We start from the raw sequence: 19,704 nt of genomic DNA, 5'->3' as shown, positions 1-19,704 counted from the left end.
TCTCTACAACTCTAACAAAGACCAGGATTGAACCTGGAACCTGCTTTGTTAATCTTAGGTGTTCACCAGATAACAGCCTGTATAGGGAGGTCAACTAAATTGAATCTTTTAAAAAGCATATGTACAAATGTTATTTATAAAGTAGAGATTTAAAGCAAAATGTGCCATCCAAATAAATTACACCTATTTAAACTGACATTGGTTACATTGAAAATAACTTTTTTGAGTTGGTTGTGCTGTGTTTCAAGTTAATTTGCCCCAAATGAACATTGTAATTCTGTTTTGATAGACGATAAGTTATGCAAGTTGATTTAACTAAAAAAGCTAATGTTAGGGTGAAAAATTACAAGTGTTTGAGTTATGTAAGTCAATTTTCCATAAACCATTGATCTCTATTAGATACCATATTTCTATCACACATAAAGCAATTTTAAGTTCAACTAAACTAAGAGAAAGCATTTTACTTTTCGTCATTCATATAGCCTGCTGCTTCAATATTGGGGGAAAACCCTATAGAATTACTTTGTGTAGTGTAGTATGCTGCAGGTAACTTATTTATAATTGATATAGATGATGGCTTAAAGTGCTGCCATTAAAAATTGCAATTGCAATGTGTGGATAATGTAATTTTTTGGAGATTCAACAAAAGAAATGTGGAGTTAAGCAATAATCTGTAAATAGAACAGCCATCTTTAATCTTTGGTACAGAATAAGGAAAACACTGGAGCATTTAAATCATTTGTACTCAGTGTGTCCTTTTTTCCAGTACATACAGGATAGTTTAGAGGCAGGTTATCTCTATCTCTTGTAAAACTTTTCTGAAAATAATTGTATGTAACCTCATTGGAATGTTGTGTATATATGTGCATATTATTACTAGTAGTACTTTTATTTTCATTTTAGTCCGCAAAACTACAAAAGAAGTTACATCAGCTTGAAGAACAATTGAACAATGAAATGCAAGCCAAAGATGAAATGGAACAAAAATATAGGTATGTGGCAACAAGGGCAGTGCTCCCATCACACTTAGGACTTGTATTTGAATCTAGCCTACAGTGAAGGATTGAAAGTCATCTCTGCTTTTGCCTGTTAAAATTACTTTTTAATCATAATTATCAGTGTTTGCCTGAAGGATGATTAGCATGGAAGCTAGTATATTTCGCACTGGTGCAGTAAGTGTTGCTGTTCTGAGGCTGTCGCTAACATTCTCATTGGATCATTGATTAGATTTGGAGATTGTCTCTTGAACATGTTTGCCATCGAAAGCTGATTCACCAAATAAATTATTTCATGCGCCAATGCTATATCATCTTGATAAATACGGTTTACATGCAAAAATCAGAAACTAATTACAATTTCATTTTGGAAGACATTATTTGTGGATGGGTTAATTACATATTGAAGAAATCCTGTCACTTTTAAGAAAATTGCTTATGATATAATGCAAAAGCAAAATACTGTAGATGCTAGAAATATGAAACAAAAACAGAACATGCTGCATATGCTCAGCAATTCAGGCAGCACCTGTGGAGAGAAACAGAGTTAACGTTTCAGGTCAGTGACCTTTATTCAGATAAAGTTCTGATGAAAGTTATCGACCTGAAGCGTTAACTTTCTTTCCCTCCACGGATGCTGCCTGACCTGCTGAGTATTTCTAGTATACAAGGTAGGAATTTTTAAAAAATTACAAATGTGAAATAATCTTCTTGTAGTCTATGAAATTAGTGCAGCCCATGGCTGTGAATAAGAAGAAGTGTTTTCACTCATAAAGCCTCTTGTCTTGTCTTCACCATATCCCAAAATGTTGTGCTGCCAACCAATTACAGAATTATATAGTTATTGTTTATATAGGTAAATGTGGCAGCCACTTTGCACACAGCAAATGTGATGACCATCCAATTTATTTATTTTTTTGGCAATGATGAAGAGAGCATCGCTGACCCAAATATTGGGAGAATTCATTGCTCCTCTTCAAATAATGTCATGGGATCTTTTACGTCAAACTGAACAAGCATAGGGTTCTTTGGCTTAATATCTTATCGAAGTATGCTGCCTTTGACAATATGGCCCCTCCTCAGTATTACATTGAAGTAACCAGGCTAGTTTCAGTGCTGAAGTTCAAGATTGACCTGTGTCCTTTTTACTCAGGTGGGATTGTTCTAAACGGAACCAAACTGTGCCTTAAATGGAGTCTAATACTGTAACAGATTATGAAATCAAAAATGATAATGGCATTAAATTGGTGAAATACAAATATGTTTGATTGTAACTAAACTAAGTCCAAATCACAGTTGTGTTAAGTTTGGTCTTGGTTCCATTTTTTTTGGAGAAAGAACTAAGCCTTGTTTTACCTTTTAATCTCTCCTCTCCCTGTTTCATTGTTTTTATCATAAAATTCCCCCTGCCTGTGTAACTATTTTGAAAATTCCCCAACCAAGGACATGGCGCTCAAATTTTGAAGGAAATTTCAAAATAAGAAAGGGCTGACTTAACACACTGTCACCACAAGTGTGCTTAATGATATTTAATGTCCTAGACTTCTGCTAATGTTCTTGTGTGAAGGTTCATAATAGCAATGTTGATGAGAAGTGGGAAGTGATCTGAGGGGATAAAAAAGACAAACACTCTCTGAGGGTGCACTTACACTGAATTTTATGTTAGTGCAAAGACACTTGACATCAGAGTGACAATCCATTTATAAAGTTGTCATGTGCTATTTTGGCTTGGTGCCACATGACACTTAATTAGTACAGAGTCAAATCTGGTTAATGAAGTGCTGAAAGGACCCTTTTGAACTTGGGCACTAGCTGAACCTAACAAACAAGTTTAATGATAGCAGGGATTTTACCCTTCCTATTGTCTAAATGTTCAAATTCCTAATTATTGGAAGACAGCTCCACTACATATACTTCCTTGGATGCAAGCATGTCCCTTTTAAACAACATAATTGAAGTTTCAGCCATGCAAAGCAAACATTGTATTAGTTACGATCTGAACTGCAGATGCTAGTGAAGCTGAAGTGTAAATACACTCTTGGGTGCATCGGTATTATACATGCATTTGAAAATTTAAAGGTCTATTGGTTCTAAGCAAAACATCCTGGTGAAGGTAATGAGAAAAATTGAGTTGACATTTTCTGTTCAACATTAAGCATTCTGTGTCAGGACTTGATATTTACCTGTGCTTTTGATTTGTAGAACAACAAGCAGTCGCCTGGAAAAAATATCCAAAGATTTGGAAGATGAGGTAGAGTGTATTTTTTTGTATTCTGGTCCAGGCGCATTTTAATTTCAATCTCTTAATTTAGATTAAATCGATTTAGTTATAGAAAGTGTTGGAAAATTTTTAAATTAAGCATTCTGTCTTCTCGCCACTTCCATTTCTAATATCTTGTTTGGCAGGGAGGGCAGATTAAAACACAAATGTAGTAATTAAATATAGTAACTTCCAAAGGAAGCAGATGATGTGAAGGTTACACTAGAAGAGGGAAGTTATGGACAAGGCAGGAATAGATAGAGACGATATGCTAAAAAGATTTGCATTACTCAAAGTTAGTATGACACCTAATTCAGATGGAATTCACCCCAGATTACTAAAAGAAGCAAAGATAGAATTAGCATACACATTGCTCACAATCTTTCATTCTTCATTGGATAAAGGAGTCGTGTCAGAAGACTGAAGGATTGCTAATGTTACAACATTATTCAAGAAGGTGGAGAGGGATAAACTGGGAAGCTATAATCCCAGCATCCCCTATCAAGAATAGTTATTATTAACTATACCATTATTAGCACCAAAATTACAAAATTAACTTTCATTTGGAAAGGCATGGGTTAATAAAGGAGAGCCAGCACAGATTTGTTTAAGGCTGACCAACTTGATTGAATCTTGAGTTGAGGTAACAAGGAAGGTTGATCAAAGTACTGCACTGCAGTAGGTATTGTACATGTGGACTTTTGGAAGGCATTCAATAAAGTTTCATACAGGAGGCTTATTACGAAGATGGAAATGCATGGAATTAAGGGGAAAGTGGTAGTAAGTGGCTTAGTGATAATGAAACAAAGGGTGGTTGTGGTGGATGGATGTTTTTCAGACTGGGAGGTAGTTTGCAGTGGTGGTTCCCATAGCTCTGTTTTGGGCCCATTTTTCTTTTCAATTTTTATAAACAATTTCAACCCGGAGGCTAAGGGGCAATGGTTAGATTCCCCCTTGTTGTGGATGGTCATTGCCTAGCACTTGTATGGTGTGAATGTTACTTGCCGCTTGTCAGCCCAAGCCTGGGTTTTGTCCAATTATGGCAAGACATGGACTGCTTCAGTATCTGAGGAGTCGCAAATAGTGCTGAACATTGTGCAATCATCAGCGAGCATTCCCACCTCTGACCTAATGATGGAAGCAAGGTCATTGATGAAGTAACTGGAGATGTTTGGGCCTAGGACACTACCCTGAGGAACTCCTGTAGTAATGTCCTGGGACCAAGATGATTGACCTCCAACAGCCACAACAACTCCTTTGTACTAGGTATGGCTCCAACTAGCGGAGAGTTTTCCCCCGATTCCTGTTGACCATAATTTTGTTGGGGCTCCTTGGTGCCACACTCTGTCAAATGCTGCGTTGATGTCAAGGGCAGTCACTCTCACCTCACCACGTGAGTTCAGCTCTTTTGATCATTTTGGACCAAGGCTGTAATGAGGTCAGGAGCTGAGTGGCGCTGGTGGAACCCAAATGGAATGTCGGTGAGCAGGTTATTGCTAAGCAAGTGCCACTTGATAGCACTATGTGTGACCCCTTCCATCACCTTACTAATGACTGAGAGTAGACTGATGGGGTGGTAATTGGCCGTTTGGATTTATCCTACTTTTTGTGTACAGGACATACCTGAGCAATTTTCTGCATTGCTGGGTAGATGCCAGGGTTGTAATTATATTGGAATAGCTTGGCTAGGGGCGTGGCAAGTTCTGGAGCACAAGTTTTATAAGACATAGGAACAGAAGTGGGCCATTCAGCCCATCGCACCTGCTCCGCCATTCAATGAGATCATGGCTGATTTGATAACTGTCAACTCCACTTTCCTGCCTTTTTCCCCATAACACTTGATTCCCTTACTGATTAAAAATCTGTCTACCTCAGCCTTGAGTATACTTAACGACCCAACTTCTACAGTCCTCTGCGGTAAAGAATTCCACAGATTAACTACCCTCAGAAGAAATTCCTCCTCATCTTTGCTTTAAATGGGCGACCCCTTACTCTGAGATTATGCCCTCTGACCCTAGACTCTCCCACAAGCGGAAACAACCCTCAGCATCTACCCTGTCAAGTCCCCTAAGAATCTTATATGTTTCAATAAGGTTGCCTCTCATTCTTCTAAACTCCAATGAGTACAGGCCCAACCAACCAACCTTTCCTCATAAGAAAATCCCTCCATACCCGGGATCAACCTAGTGAACCTGTTGTGGACTGCCTCCAATGCCAGTACATCTTTCCTTGGATTCGGGGACCAAAATTGTTCACAATATTCTAGGTGTGGCCTAACTAGTGCCTTGTATAGTTTTAGCAAGGCTTCCCTATTTTTATACTCCTTTCCCTTTGAAATAAAGGCCAACATTCCATTTGCCTTCCCTATTACCTGTTGAGCTTGTATGTTAGCTTTTTGAGATTCATGCACAAGGACTCCCAAATGCCTCTGTGCTGCAGTCTTCTGCAGTTTTTCTCTATCTAAATAATGTTCAGCTCCTCTATTCTTCCTGCCAAAGTGCATGCATCGAAAACTTTACCTCCTCTTGCTGTGCAGTGGATTGTTGCATTCTTTAATCCAAACAGCCAGTCACATTAAAGAATTCTCACAACCAATCAGGAATTGAAAAGCTGTAAAATCAAATTATTATTAACCCATTTGATGCAGAGCAAAATAAAGATTGGTGCATACACATGGAATGAAGGTAGAAGCTGAATTTTTAAAAAATTCATTCATGGGATGTAGGCATCCCTGCAATAATTGCCCATCCGAGAGTCAACCACATTGCTGTGGGTCTGGAGTCACATGTAGGCCAGACCAAGTAAGGACGGCAGATTTCCTTCCCTATAGGACGTTAGTGAACTAGATGGATTTCTACAACAATCAACAATGGTTTCATGGTCATCATCAGACTTCAAATTCCATATTTTTATTGGATTCAAATTTCACCATCTGCCATGGTGGGATTCGAACCTGGGTCCCCAGAGCAGGTCTCTGGAATACTAGTCCAGTGATAATATGCCACCGCCCCCTTTTAAAAAAGAAGTTTTTTTTAAAAGGTTCAAAACCCATTAATTAATCTTAATGTTGACTTTAGCAGCACTCCACAAATAATAATAGTATACTTTTTCAGGATCAGATTGGTTTTTCAAAAATTATTACCCAGATTGCCATTTTAAAATCCAGTTACACCTGTTTGATGTAACTTTTTATGGAATTTCCAATAGCAATGCAAGAACGGGTAAGAGAAAGCTCTCACCACTTTAACTGATTTCAGTGATTGCTGGCTTCTCGTTTGCGGGGAGATGTTGGAAGGAAGAAGGGGGTAGTCCACAATGCAGACTTATGGCAGAGCCGTGATTGACAGACTACAACTTCATGATTTTTTGCGTTAAATTCTATTAAGTCTTGGAACACTGACAGTTCGGTGTCAAACCCCCCTGCAAAATCCAAGCCAAAACATTGATGATCTCAGTTTTTAGTTGAAGGGAGTTCTGGCACATCTAAAAGTGAATGTCATGGAAAGTTGAACATGTGAAAGCTGACTCCATGTATGCAAGTGAAATCACCCAGGAGTAATACATAGGTGAGAAAGGAGAGACCAAGATCTTTACGGATCTCTAGAGTTGATGGAAGCAAAATACTGTGAATGTTGGAAATCTGAAATAAAAACAAAGCGCTGAAAATGCTCAGGTTTGGCAGCACCCGCAGAGAGCAAAACGGAGTTGACGCTTTGAATATGACTTCTTCAGAACTGTTCCAAGCAAAGCAGCGATTTACTTGTACTTTTAGCAATTTAGCATATGATGGGTGGGATTTTCTGGCCCCGCCTGCTGCTGGGATGGTCCGGTCCCGCTGAAAGTCAGTGGACTTTAGGCTGGGCTGCCGAATCTCCCACAACGGGTCCCTCCACGATGGGGCCTGAAAATCCTGGCCAATATTTATTGCTCATGATGTGGTCTCCTCCACATTGGGGAGTTCAAACACAGACTGGGTGATTACTTTGTGGAGCACCGCAGGCATGACCTGTGCTTCCTGTCACTTGTCATTTCAGTTTTCCAGCTTGCTCCCAGTCGGACCTTACTGTCCTTGGCCTGCTACAGTTTCCCAGTGAAACTTGTGCAAGCTTGGGACAGCATCTTATCTTTCAACTCGGCACACTCCAGTTTCCTGGACTCGATCTTGAGTTCAACAATTTGAATAATAATCTCTGCCTCTGTTTTGTAAGGGCCTTGAAAGGGAAAACAGGTTTGATAATATGACAATAGTTAACCAGGATGAATAGGTGAGTGATGGGATTTTTGAAGGAGTGTGGGGAATGAAGTTCACCTCATGTGGAGAGGAATACCAAGGCTGAGAACCTGCCACCGTTTGGTGGAATATTGACTTTTTATTTAGAGTTCCACCCTTTGAAATATTTTAATGACTTCCACCTTCTGCATCATCATTATCAATAAGGGCGGCCTGCTCCTGTCTGCAAGTGCTGCTTGTCTGTCATTCCCCTCTCAGCAACAGCCCAATATGTTTTGCTATTTTGAAGCTGCTATTGAGTGGCTGGAGCCAATCAAAGGTATGGAAGAGGGAAATTTCTCCCCACCACCAATGACACATTGCAGCTCTGATCCAGTAGCTCCTGGATGGACTGTTTGAAAAATAACCGAAACAGCTCAAGCTGCTTCTGCTTTTGGTCAAAGCAAAACTTGAGAAACGGTGGGGGAGAGGGAGTTATACTGATAATGATGTTTCTGACCCCGATGCCTAATCCATGTTTCTTTTAAACCTTTTTTGTTTTCTTTATCATTAAAGGGTTTTTGAGTGTCTGTCGATATTTCAAAATATCGCGGCTTGGGCTCACTCTTAACTTTGAGCCTCATGCTCTGTGACTGATGTTCTGACTGACCAATAGGAGAATGGTACTCTGGTGATGTTTCACTCATTTGAACCAATGGTTGTGAGGGAGTAGTGGGCTGTTGATTGGGGTTGGGTTGTTGGAGTCACCACTTTGTAAACTGGAGCCAGTCACTCCCAGCCCTCCAGGAATGGCAAAAGGCAAAAAAGGATTCCTCTTGCATTACATAGTTGATCGTGGACCACTTGTATTTTAAGTTGTCTAAATTTATATGTGTAAATAAAAAAGGACATTGCAATTTTTTAAAAATGTAAGTGGTTGGACATTAAAGCTGGGGTCAGAAACATCATTATCAGTATATCTCCCTCTCCCCCACTGTTTCTCAAGTTTTGCTTTGACCAAAGGCAGAAACAGCTTGAGCTGTTTCGGTTATTTTTCAAACAGTCCATTCATTCAGCACTTTGTTTTTATTTCAGATTTCCAGCATTTGCAGTATTTTGCTTCTATCAACTCCAAAGCTCCTTAAAGATCTTGGTCTCTCCTTTCCCACCTATGTATTACTCCTGGGTGATTTCACTTTATACATGGAGTCAGCTTTCAAATCTACAACTTTCCACTCAATAGCAGCTTCAAAGTAGCAAAACATATTGGGCTGTTCTGAGAGCGGATTGACAGACAGGCAGCACTTGCAGACAGGAGCAGGTTGCCCTTATTGATAATGATAATGCGGAAGGTGGAAGTCATTAAAACATTTCAAAGGGTGGAACTCTAAATAAAAAGTCAAAATTCTGCCAAACGGTGGCAGGTTCTCAGCTTTGGTATTCCTCTCCTCATGCAGTGAACTTCATTCCCCACACTCCTTCAAAAATCCCATCACTCACCTATTCATCCTAGTTAACCATTGTTATATTAACCAAACCTGATACCCAGGAGGATCTTTCGTCTTGGTTTCAGGAGAGTTAAGAAGTGACTGGTGCAAGTCACTTTTTCCAGTAAGAAGACAAAAGTGTAGCAGTTAATTCAGTTAATGCATCGCTGTCAAGGTCAGCCTTTGCCCCATCCTAATTGCCCTTGAGAAGGTGGTGGTGAGTTAAAATGGGGTTACATTGGAAAATAGTTTGTGAAGCACCATAATAGTTTATTGCTTCATTTCACATGTTGGTAATTCAGCAAAATACATAACCTCCTGGCAGGACAGTGTGCCAAGTATGGTAGTAACCAGTGTGCAGGGATCCCAAGTATGCTAACCCTCTTGAGTCAGCAGTGACTCTGTTGGCTGGGTCATGTTCTAATGGATGATGGCCACATCCCCAAAGATATTCTCTGTGGCGAGCTTGCTATTGGCATGAGACCACGCCTGCGCCTGTGATACAAGGATATCTGCAAATGAGATCTCAAGCTGACCAGTATGGGAATTGATGCATGGGAAGTCCTTCAGAGTGCCTAGAGACGAGCAGTCGAGAAGGATGTGAAAAAAGCAGAGGACAAAAGAAGTGACCTGAAGGAAGAAAAGAGAATCCACCAGAAGGAAAAATATCAGTCATCCTTTAGCTAATACTATTCATCTGTACCAGCTGCAGAATCCACAACAGATGATGCTCAGTCTAAAAGTGACATTCACCCTGGGCACAGTCCATCGTCTTCCCCCGAGAGGGAAGGATGCCACATGGAATCCAGCAAGTTTATTTTCTGTTGTTGTTGAATTCATCTTGTATTTCATGCACTGACTGCATTGAATGCTCGAATGCTGATGTGCTGAGGTCATTTTGGTGATTTTATATAAATGTATTGGTCCACAGTCTTGACAGTAGTAGAAGGGAAACATAGGGAAAACTACCCACCTGAATCTAATAATTCCATCCATTTGATATGACCTAGAAGAATTTGCATTTTACTACAGATGATTAAAAAGCGCTGTAATTACACGATTCCTTGTCACAAATATTCGGGCCTTTTTGTCTTCGGCCACTGTTACCCCTGGATCCTCCAATAGCTTGTAAGGGAGCCCAGAAGAGAAGATTTAGTAGACGGCCACAACTAGCACATGAACACAGGGCTAGTTTCTTTGACTGCTCTGGCACTCATTCCAGTGTTGTGGCATTGGCAAGGGAATGGAAGTTGACTGTGGTCACACTCCTATTAAGGAAATATAAATGGTGGGGAAAAATAAAAATGTGAGAAAATCGCTAAATGTTATAGAAATGACGTCCAGTTCACTTTTCATATATTTTTAGATTCTCTAGGTATTTTGTTTCTGTCACATTAAGATTTTTTTCTATAGCATCTCGTAGTTATGGTTCTATCCAGAAGTCTGAAACACAACCATCTTGCACATACAAACCAAACTTGTAAGATGGACAATTTTAAAGAAATGATTACAGCCTGCAGAGTGCAATTATTACAGCATATATTTGCATTCTCTCAATATTTGTTCAACTTCATAGTTAAGCATGAGGGCCTTCGACTTTTGTGGCTTGTGTGGTAGGATCACATTATGGGAATCCAAGAGTTATTTTAAATGATGGAAAATAGTGGGGTGCGTGTCTGATATTTCACTATGGGTTCCAGGCACTGCTCGTACTGAAGATGAGTATTTGACCCATAATTTTTACAGTAAGTTTCCTTTCCATAATTTTTCTTTTGTGCTGCTCTTGTATGTAGAGGGTAGAGTCTCCCAGTACCCTTTTAAAGTTAAGAATAAGTAAATAAAATGCTATATTTTGGAAAGGGGAGAATTATCAAATTTGTCAACTTGTTCACTTTGCATGATTTAATTTAGTGTTTTCTTTTCCACACTTAAGATGGTTGCCTTGAAAGTTTCTAATAATGATCAATATAAATGACATGATAAATAATTCTAAATAAAGTTGTTTGAAAATAGTGGTTCTTTAAAATTCCACTTCCAAGTTTGGAAAAAGGATGTATACTTAGCACATACATAAAAGTTCCTGTTTAGTAACTGAACCTCTGACTTTTAGATAACCTGCCGGAAAGATGTAGAATCAGCATTAAGGCAGTTGGAACGAGAAAAAGCACTTCTTCAGCACAAGAATGCAGAATATCACCGTAAAGCTGAATTGGAAGCAGATAAAAAGCGTGGCCTAGAAAATGAGGGTAAGGATCAATTATATGTATTTTGTATTTTAGATTGTAGCACAAATTACATCAGCAAACATTCAAAGGAATAGAAACCAGCTCATATACAACCCAATGGATGTAACAACAGAAAAATACTGCAAAAGTTGGAAATACTCACCAATCAGGCAGCATCTGTAAAGAAAGAAACAGAGTTAACGTTTTAGTTCGATGACCTTTCGTCAGAGCTAAAAAGTGAGATATAACAAGTTTTTAGCAAATGTAGAGGCAGGGAAAAGGAGAAAAGGGACCATAAGAAACATCTGTGATAGATGGAAGGCAGTGATTAAACGACAAAGGGGATGATGGCACAAGGCAAAATGCCATGTTAACGGGACAACAAAAGAGATAGAAAATTGGACTAGAGGAACTGAAAATGACAAAAACAATCAGTACCAACCAACTACTGCCACAAAAAATTGAGCGCAGTGGCTATGATCAGAAATCATTGAACTTAATGTTGAACCCAGTAGGCCAGAAAGTGCCTAATTGAAAGACAAGTGCTGTTCCTTGAGCAGGTGGAACAACAATTTCTTTGTTCTGCTTTCAATTTATTCTAATGTATTTGTTGTTCACAAGCAGTCTCCTCTACATTGGGGAGGCCAAATGCAAACTGGGTGATTACATTCCAGACCATTACTTTTAAGTCCTTGAGTGTAATCTAAAATCATTGCTGAGGGAAAGATTACAAATCTAGGGTATTGCTGCAGGAGTTAAGGGAATAGCTCTTGACCCAATCGTCTTCAGCTACCCTCCTGCCATTGTAATGCCACATGAAAGACTTTTTACTCACAATTCCATCTTGAAAGTCCAACCTCTAATAATGAAGCAATCTATTCGAACTTACAGAAGGTTCTGAGCAATAGCCAGGCTTGGGCTAACAAGTGGCATGTATGATTCGTGCTGGGTATTGCCCATCTCCAAAAACTACCTGTCCCATAAATCTTCAATGGCAGCATGATTACAGAGCTTCACCCACCCTCAACACCGCCTACCAGAAGCTGAACTAGACTGGCCACATCAACATCATGGCTACAAGAGCATTATAGAGGCTGGTTGTCTGCCAAATTAATTACCTCCTGAAACGTTTTAGGTTCCCCACCAACTATGAGGCTCAAGTCAAGATTGTGATGGAATGCTCATCATTTTTGTGGATGTGCCTGACACAAATTAGCTCAAGATTCTTCATACCATTCAGAATGAGCAGTCCACTTGAGTTCATCCCGCCATTGGTTTCTGTGACCACTTCACCAAAAACAGCAAAATAATCAGGATGCCATTCTCCAAAAGTTCCCTTGCAAGTCTCTCACTATTCTGACTTTGGTCTATGCTACCATTTCTTCATCACTGTCATCAAACTTCTGGAATTGTCTACTTCACATTATTGTGGTAACAATATAACAATAAGGATTACCACGACCTCAGAAGAAAACATTGCTGCCTTTACGTTGTCACCTACAACTAGGGAACAACAACACCTCTGCCACTCAGCTTCATACTTCCAAGAAAGAAATACCTTGTATCTATAAAGCACCTTTCATGTGCTCAAGACATCTCAAAGCAACTCACAGCCAACTGATTACTTCTGAAGTATAGCAGCAGGCGTACTGTAGGTAAACACAGCAGCCAACTTACACTCATGCAGGATCCACCAAACAGTAATGAAATAGATGAATAGATAACCTATTTTAGTGTTATTGGCTGAGGAATAAATATTGGCCAAGACGTAAGGAGATGTGTTTGGATCGATACTGGGGGCCTCAACTTTTCATCATATAAATTGATGATTTGGATGAAGAAACAAAGTTGGCTATCCAAATTTGAAATTACGCCAAGGGGGCACAACAAGCTGAGGAGATGGGAAGAGGAAGTTGCAAAGGACATAGCCAAAATTATGGCATTGAAGTTCATTGTTGGAGTAATCTGAGGTTATTCACTTTGGATCCCCAAAAGACAAATTGGAATATTTTCCTAATAGTAACTATCTAGGAGCTGTGGAGGTGCAGCAGAATTTGTGTGTCCATGTATGCAAATCATTAAAAGCTACTATAGAGGTCTGAAAAGTAATCAAAAGTAATCACCGGTATACACAATTTGGCCAAATAGCCTCCCCCAGTTCTGCATTTTTTAGGTTGCTAATTGAATATCTTGAAAGAAAAAGAACCCAGCGGTGACAAGATGATGCTCAAGTTGTACAGAGCCTTGATCTGGAGAATAACATTCTGGTATTGGGCAGTGAACCTCAGGAAAGGTAAAAACAAAAAAAAACTGCGGATGCTGGAAATCCAAAACAAAAACAGAATTACCTGGAAAAACTCAGCAGGTCTGGCAGCATCGGCGGAGAAGAAAAGAGTTGACGTTTCGAGTCCTCATGACCCTTCGACAGAACTTGAGTTCGAGTCCAAGAAAGAGTTGAAATATAAGCTGGTTTAAGGTGTGGGTGTGGGGGGCGGAGAGATAGAGAGAGAGAGGTGGGGGGGTGGGGGTGGTGTTGTTGTAGGGACAAACAAGCAGTGATAGAAGCAGATCATCAAAAGATGTCAACGACAATAGTACAATAGAACACATAGGTGTTAAAGTTAAAGTTGGTGATATTATCTAAACGAATGTGCTAATTAAGAATGGATGGTAGGGCACTCAAGGTATAGCTCTGGTGGAGGTTTTTTTTTATATAATGGAAATAGGTGGGAAAAGGAAAATCTTTATAATTTATTGGAAAAAAAGGGGGAGGGGGAAAACAGAAAGGGGGTGGGGATGGGGGAGGGAGCTCACGACCTAAAGTTGTTGAATTCAATATTCAGTCCGGAAGGCTGTAAAGTCCCTAGTCGGAAGATGAGGTGTTGTTCCTCCAGTTTACGTTGGGCTTCACTGGAACAATGCAGCAAGCCAAGGACAGACATGTGGGCAAGAGAGCAGGGTGGAGTGTTAAAATGGCAAGCGACAGGGAGGTTTGGGTCATTCTTGCGGACAGACCGCAGGTGTTCTGTAAAGCGGTCGCCCAGTTTACGTTTGGTCTCTCCAATGTAGAGGAGACCACATTGGGAGCAACGAATGCAGTAGACTAAGTTGGGGGAAATGCAAGTGAAATGCTGCTTCACTTGAAAGGAGTGTTTGGGTCCTTGGACGGTGAGGAGAGAGGAAGTGAAGGGGCAGGTGTTGCATCTTTTGCGTGGGCATGGGGTGGTGCCATAGGAGGGGGTTGAGGAGTAGGGGGTGATGGAGGAGTGGACCAGGGTGTCCCGGAGGGAGCGATCCCTACGGAATGCCGATAAGGGGGGTGAAGGGAAGATGTGTTTGGTGGTGGCATCATGCTGGAGTTGGCGGAAATGGCAGAGGATGATCCTTTGAATGCGGAGGCTGGTGGGGTGATAAGTGAGGACAAGGGGGACCCTATCATGTTTCTGGGAGAGAGGAGAAGGCGTGAGGGCGGATGTGCGGGAGATGGGCCGGACACGGTTGAGGGCCCTGTCAACGACCGTGGGTGGAAAACCTCGGTTAAGGAAGAAGGAGGACATGTCAGAGGAACTGTTTTTGAATGTAGCATCATCGGAACAGATGCGACGGAGGCGAAGGAACTGAGAGAATGGGATGGAGTCCTTACAGGAAGCGGGGTGTGAGGAGCTGTAGTCGAGATAGCTGTGGGAGTCGGTGGGTTTGTAATGGATATTGGTGGACAGTCTATCACCAGAGATTGAGACAGAGAGGTCAAGGAAGGGAAGGGAAGTGTCAGAGATGGACCACGTGAAAATGATGGAGGGGTGGAGATTGGAAGCAAAATTAATAAATATTTCCAAGTCCCGACGAGAGCATGAAGCGGCACCGAAGTAATCATCGATGTACCGGAGAAAGAGTTGTGGGAGGGGGCCGGAGTAGGACTGCAACAAGGAATGTTCCACATACCCCATAAAGAGACAGGCATAGCTGGGGCCCATGCGGGTACCCATAGCCACACCTTTTATTTGGAGGAAGTGAGAGGAGTTGAAGGAGAAATTGTTCAGTGTGAGAACAAGTTCAGCCAGACGGAGGAGAGTAGTGGTGGATGGGGATTGTTCGGGCCTCTGTTCAGGAAAGGTATATTGGAAAAGGTACAGTGCATTTTCATCTGAATGGTACTTGGGCTTAAAGGGTTAAATTAGGAGGACAGGTTGCATAAACTTTGCTTGTGTCCCCTTGATGTTTAGAAGTTTAAGGAGTGATCTAATCATTGTTTAAAATGGAAAAAAATCAATAGAGTAGATACAGAGAAACTGCTTCCTCTGGTGGAGGAATCTGAAACAAGAGGACACAACCTTACAATTAGAACTAGGCTATTTAGGAGTGAAATTTGGAAGGAATTTTTCATACAAAGGGTAGTAGTGAAAGTCTGGAACTAGCTGCCCAAAAACACAATGAATGTCAGATCAGTTGAAATTTTCAAGACTGAAATTGCTAGAATTTTGATAAGTAAGGGTATTAAGGAATATGGAACAAAGGTGGGTAATTGGAGGCACCGATCAGCCTTATCTAACTGAATGGCGGAACAGGTTCAAGGGAATGAATGAATGACCTGCTCGTGATCCGCTGTCCCTCGCTCATCCTCGAATCGCATCACAAGATCTTTAATGTCCACCCTAGAAAGCAGATGGGCCCTCAGTTTAATGTCTCCCTCAAAACACAACACCTTTGACAGTGCAGTCTTCCCTAGGCACTCAACTGAAATGTCAGTTTAGACTGTGCTCAAATACCTGTAAATGATGCTTGAACCCACAACCTTCTTACTAAGAAAGCAAGAGTCTGTCTTCAATTAAGCACTTGCCGGTAGTTTTATGCTCTACAGGACACTAGGCTCTTCATTTTCATGTTCCTTGGGATTGCATTCACCAATAGGCATACACAGGTGGCTTTTTTGATTGCCATGCCACGCTACCAGTGTTGTTGACAGAAACATTTTATGAACATGAGCATTACTTTCGAACAACTTTCAACAATCTTAATAAACATATTTTAGTATCACTATAAATGTGTGCACACTGTTTGCCATGGCCAAGGTGCACACTACCATATCGCAGAAGAGAGAGATTTTAGGACACTGTCCAACAGAGTACCTTGTTTGCTTTCCAATTCTAATACCCATCCCCCATGGAATACTCAGCTACTGAAATATAATGGAATGTGCAGAAAATCCTGATTTGAATTGACCTCATCTGTACATTTCTCAATGAAAATTACTAAATTGTTGGCCAGTTGAAGAGCAAGAATTAATGTTCAGATTCCTTTCCTGAAGCTTATTTGCTTAAACTTTGGCTCCAAATGAAGTTTGTTAATTTGGTGTGCAGGCACGGGGTAAACATTCTCAAATTCTGAGCTATCCAATAACAGTCTACCATCTCAGGAGTGATCATACACTACTCTTGAATGCAAGATCACACAGAATAGTTTGTGAAACAACTTGAATTGCTGAAATTTCTGTTGAAACAGAGCCCTCTTTCTATTTTAATGTTTTAAATTAAAGTATATTCCAAAATTATATGCTGGTGTTGTATAGAAGAGCAGAATATCTGAGTGTCCATCATTTACTTTTCAGATATATAGCCTGCCTGGAATATGTAATTTTATTAGTTACTCATAACAAAGTTGTGTTTCACAGTTAATAGTCTAAAGGATCAACTTGAAGATCTGAAGAAAAGGAATCAGAATTCTCAAATCTCAAATGAAAAAATGGCTCAATTACAGAGACAGGTTCGTTGTACAACATTTTTTTGCAAGTAATTTTGTGAAATTAATTTGAGACAATGGAACTGGGTACTTATAAAATGACTGACCGTATTTGTGATAGCTGTCTGCAAAAGCATTGTTTGACTTTTTTTGGACTTAGATTTATGAACATCAAGAAATAGCAGCTAGACATTTTCCATTTTTGTCCGCTATGGAGCTTTTAATGAATTATAACAAAATCTACTGATCTTGAAGCAAAAAACAACTCTGCTTCATTTTAACAAAAATTGAGTTTTATGGATTTATTACTTTGCTGGGCTAAAATATAGCTACTAATCTGTTTAGCTTAACTGAATAGGTCAAAGCTCTGCGGTCTTGCAATGAATAGTGGTGGTCAAATAAGCAACTAACAGAAAGAGGAGGCTTCATGAACATCTTCAATGCATGTACCAAAGACAACATAGAAGCATTTGCAATAATCAGGCAGGAGTGCTGAGTGGCTGATCTTTATTAGCCTCTTCGGGCCAATGCAATTCACCGCACATGACATTAAGAAATGGTTCAGTGCACTAGGCACAGCAAAGGCTGTGGGCTACAACATCGTGACTATAGTGAAGAAAACCTGTATGCCAAAACTAGCCACGCTCCTGGCTAAACTATTCCAGCACAGATACCTACTTGACAGTTTGGAAAAATGCCTAGATTTGCTCTGTCCAGAAAAAACAGGACAAATTAAACCTGGCCAATTACTGCCCCATCACCCTTTCAAGCAGCAGTTCCTCACTAATAATATGCTCACCAATGCTCAGTTTGGGTTGCGGACCTTACTCATCACAGCCTTATTCTAAACATGAGATGAATTTCATAGGTGAGGTAAGATTGAATGCCCTTGAAATTGAGATTTTTAACTGAGTACGGTACCAGAGGTACCTTGTAAAACTGAAGTCTACAGAGATCAGAGAGAAAGTTCTTCAATGGCTGGAGTCATACCAGGCACAAAGGAAGATGCTTATAGTTGTCTGAGTCCAATCATCTCGGTGCTTCCTACATGAGTTCCTGAAGGCAGTATCCTAGGCACAACTATCTTCAATTTTTCATCAATGATCTTCCTTCCATAATCAGGTCAGCTTCATTTGCATTTTCTCAGATAATGAAGCAGCCGTTGCTTGCATGCAGTAAGGCCTGTTGAATATGTATAACTTTCATTTTTATGAACACCGAGGTCCTTCAGAATAAGTTTCTACCTACTTGACAATTTCCTCATTTATTTAAAAAAAAATCATAGTGTGGACTGTGCTGACTAACTAAAATTTCAATTTCAAACATTATCTTGATTCATAAAAATAAATATATATGCCAGCTTTGAAGCTTTACATAACCAACAAAATAAACATGTTAGCAATTAGTTGTCATCTTGTTAAAAACACTGAAAATAAAAGGCTCGAAGTTTATGGCACAGGGAAAATTTGAATCTCGATTTTTAGGATCAAGATTGTTCAATTATGTTAGTTTATTTTAAGCTTGGCCTCTCAAGTTATCTCATATTTAGTATTCAACTTGCAAGATGTGGTATAATTTGGAGTTGAAAATGTTCTCATGTCCTCTATTCTGAGGTTGACTCGTTGCTAAAGTGCAGTTCCACGGGCTGATATCCCTCAGGCACTTGGTCCAAGTGATCATTTTCGCATATGCATTGAATTCTAGCAGATTATTTGAACTTGAACACCCATTTTATAGTGTTCGAACACTCGTGTTGCAGCTTTTATTTATGATATTCAGAAAATTTTGATATGCAGCACTGGCAGACCAGTGTCTAAAAGCTAGTTCTATCTCATGTCAAACAAAAACAAAAATAGCTGCAAAAACTCAGCAGGTCTGACAGCATCTGTGGACAGGAAGACAGAGTTAACGTTTCGAGTCCGTATGACTCTTCATCAGAACCTATCTAATGTCACTCATCAACCATACTAATCCCCCACACCCTTGAAGATGAGAAAATTCATTGCAGAACACCCTCTAGTGTCTTCCTTTATTAAACAATACTGTGCAATTAAGCCTTGTGTCCAATTCTTGAGTTTGGCCTTTATAAATGTATGTATTTGCTATGTATGTTAAATATGTATAGCCAGATTTTATACTATGACAAATGTTTGTAAGCAAGGTACACTTCCATCCCCCCTCCTCGGGCCAAGGTAGTGTGGTGTGAAATGGGTATTAAGGCTATATTTGATCATTTGCTATATATTTGTTATCTTCTTAAAAACTAGTTGGATGAAGCTAACGCCTTGCTGAGGACTGAATCTGAGACAGCAGCGAGACTACGAAAGAACCAAACAGAATTATCAAAGCAATTAGGGCAGCTAGAGACTAACAACAGGGAGCTGCAAGACAAAAATGCTGCATTGGATAATGCCAAGCTCAAACTTGAAAAGGACTACATAAGTTTACAGTCAGCACTAGAAGCTGAACGAAGAGATCGCACCCATGGTTCTGAGATTATCAGTGATTTACAAGGTATGATGAATAGTCTAAAGGCTAGCTTCAATTATTAACTAATTCTTAAATAACTGCGATCAATTTAATCTTTTACCTCATAGATAACTGAGACAGGTATGACTGTTAATTTTCTTAATGTGGCTGAAACTTGAAATTGCTTTTAGGGGTTTGAATCACATGTGGCGACAGATATGTCATCATGCTTGTAGCTAGAATCACGACACTATGAAAGTTTTGGAAAGCTTCCAATAGTCCATATGTTTTGAACTATTTTAAGACATCCAATAAAGAATGT

At 40.0% G+C, this 19,704-nt stretch overlaps 1 protein-coding gene across 2 annotated transcripts in view; it reads left to right on the top strand.

Moving 5' to 3' along the window:
* Positions 1–19,704, top strand: part of rock2a (rho-associated, coiled-coil containing protein kinase 2a) — a 239,694-nt gene that overhangs the window by 147,546 nt on the left and 72,444 nt on the right. For both annotated transcript variants that reach the window (XM_041187906.1, XM_041187907.1), the window contains exons 11-15: positions 904–992; positions 3,198–3,246; positions 11,063–11,198; positions 16,846–16,937; positions 19,181–19,427. In XM_041187906.1, coding sequence (XP_041043840.1) covers positions 904–992; positions 3,198–3,246; positions 11,063–11,198; positions 16,846–16,937; positions 19,181–19,427 — 613 coding nt within the window. The remainder of the gene's footprint in view (positions 1–903; positions 993–3,197; positions 3,247–11,062; positions 11,199–16,845; positions 16,938–19,180; positions 19,428–19,704) is intronic.

Source organism: Carcharodon carcharias, chromosome 5 (genome assembly GCF_017639515.1).
Source record: "Carcharodon carcharias isolate sCarCar2 chromosome 5, sCarCar2.pri, whole genome shotgun sequence".
In the NCBI taxonomy this organism is placed as follows: domain Eukaryota; kingdom Metazoa; phylum Chordata; class Chondrichthyes; order Lamniformes; family Lamnidae; genus Carcharodon; species Carcharodon carcharias.
The sequence above is the reverse complement of the archived record's forward strand: the minus strand, read 5'-3'. Positions and strand labels throughout refer to the sequence as shown.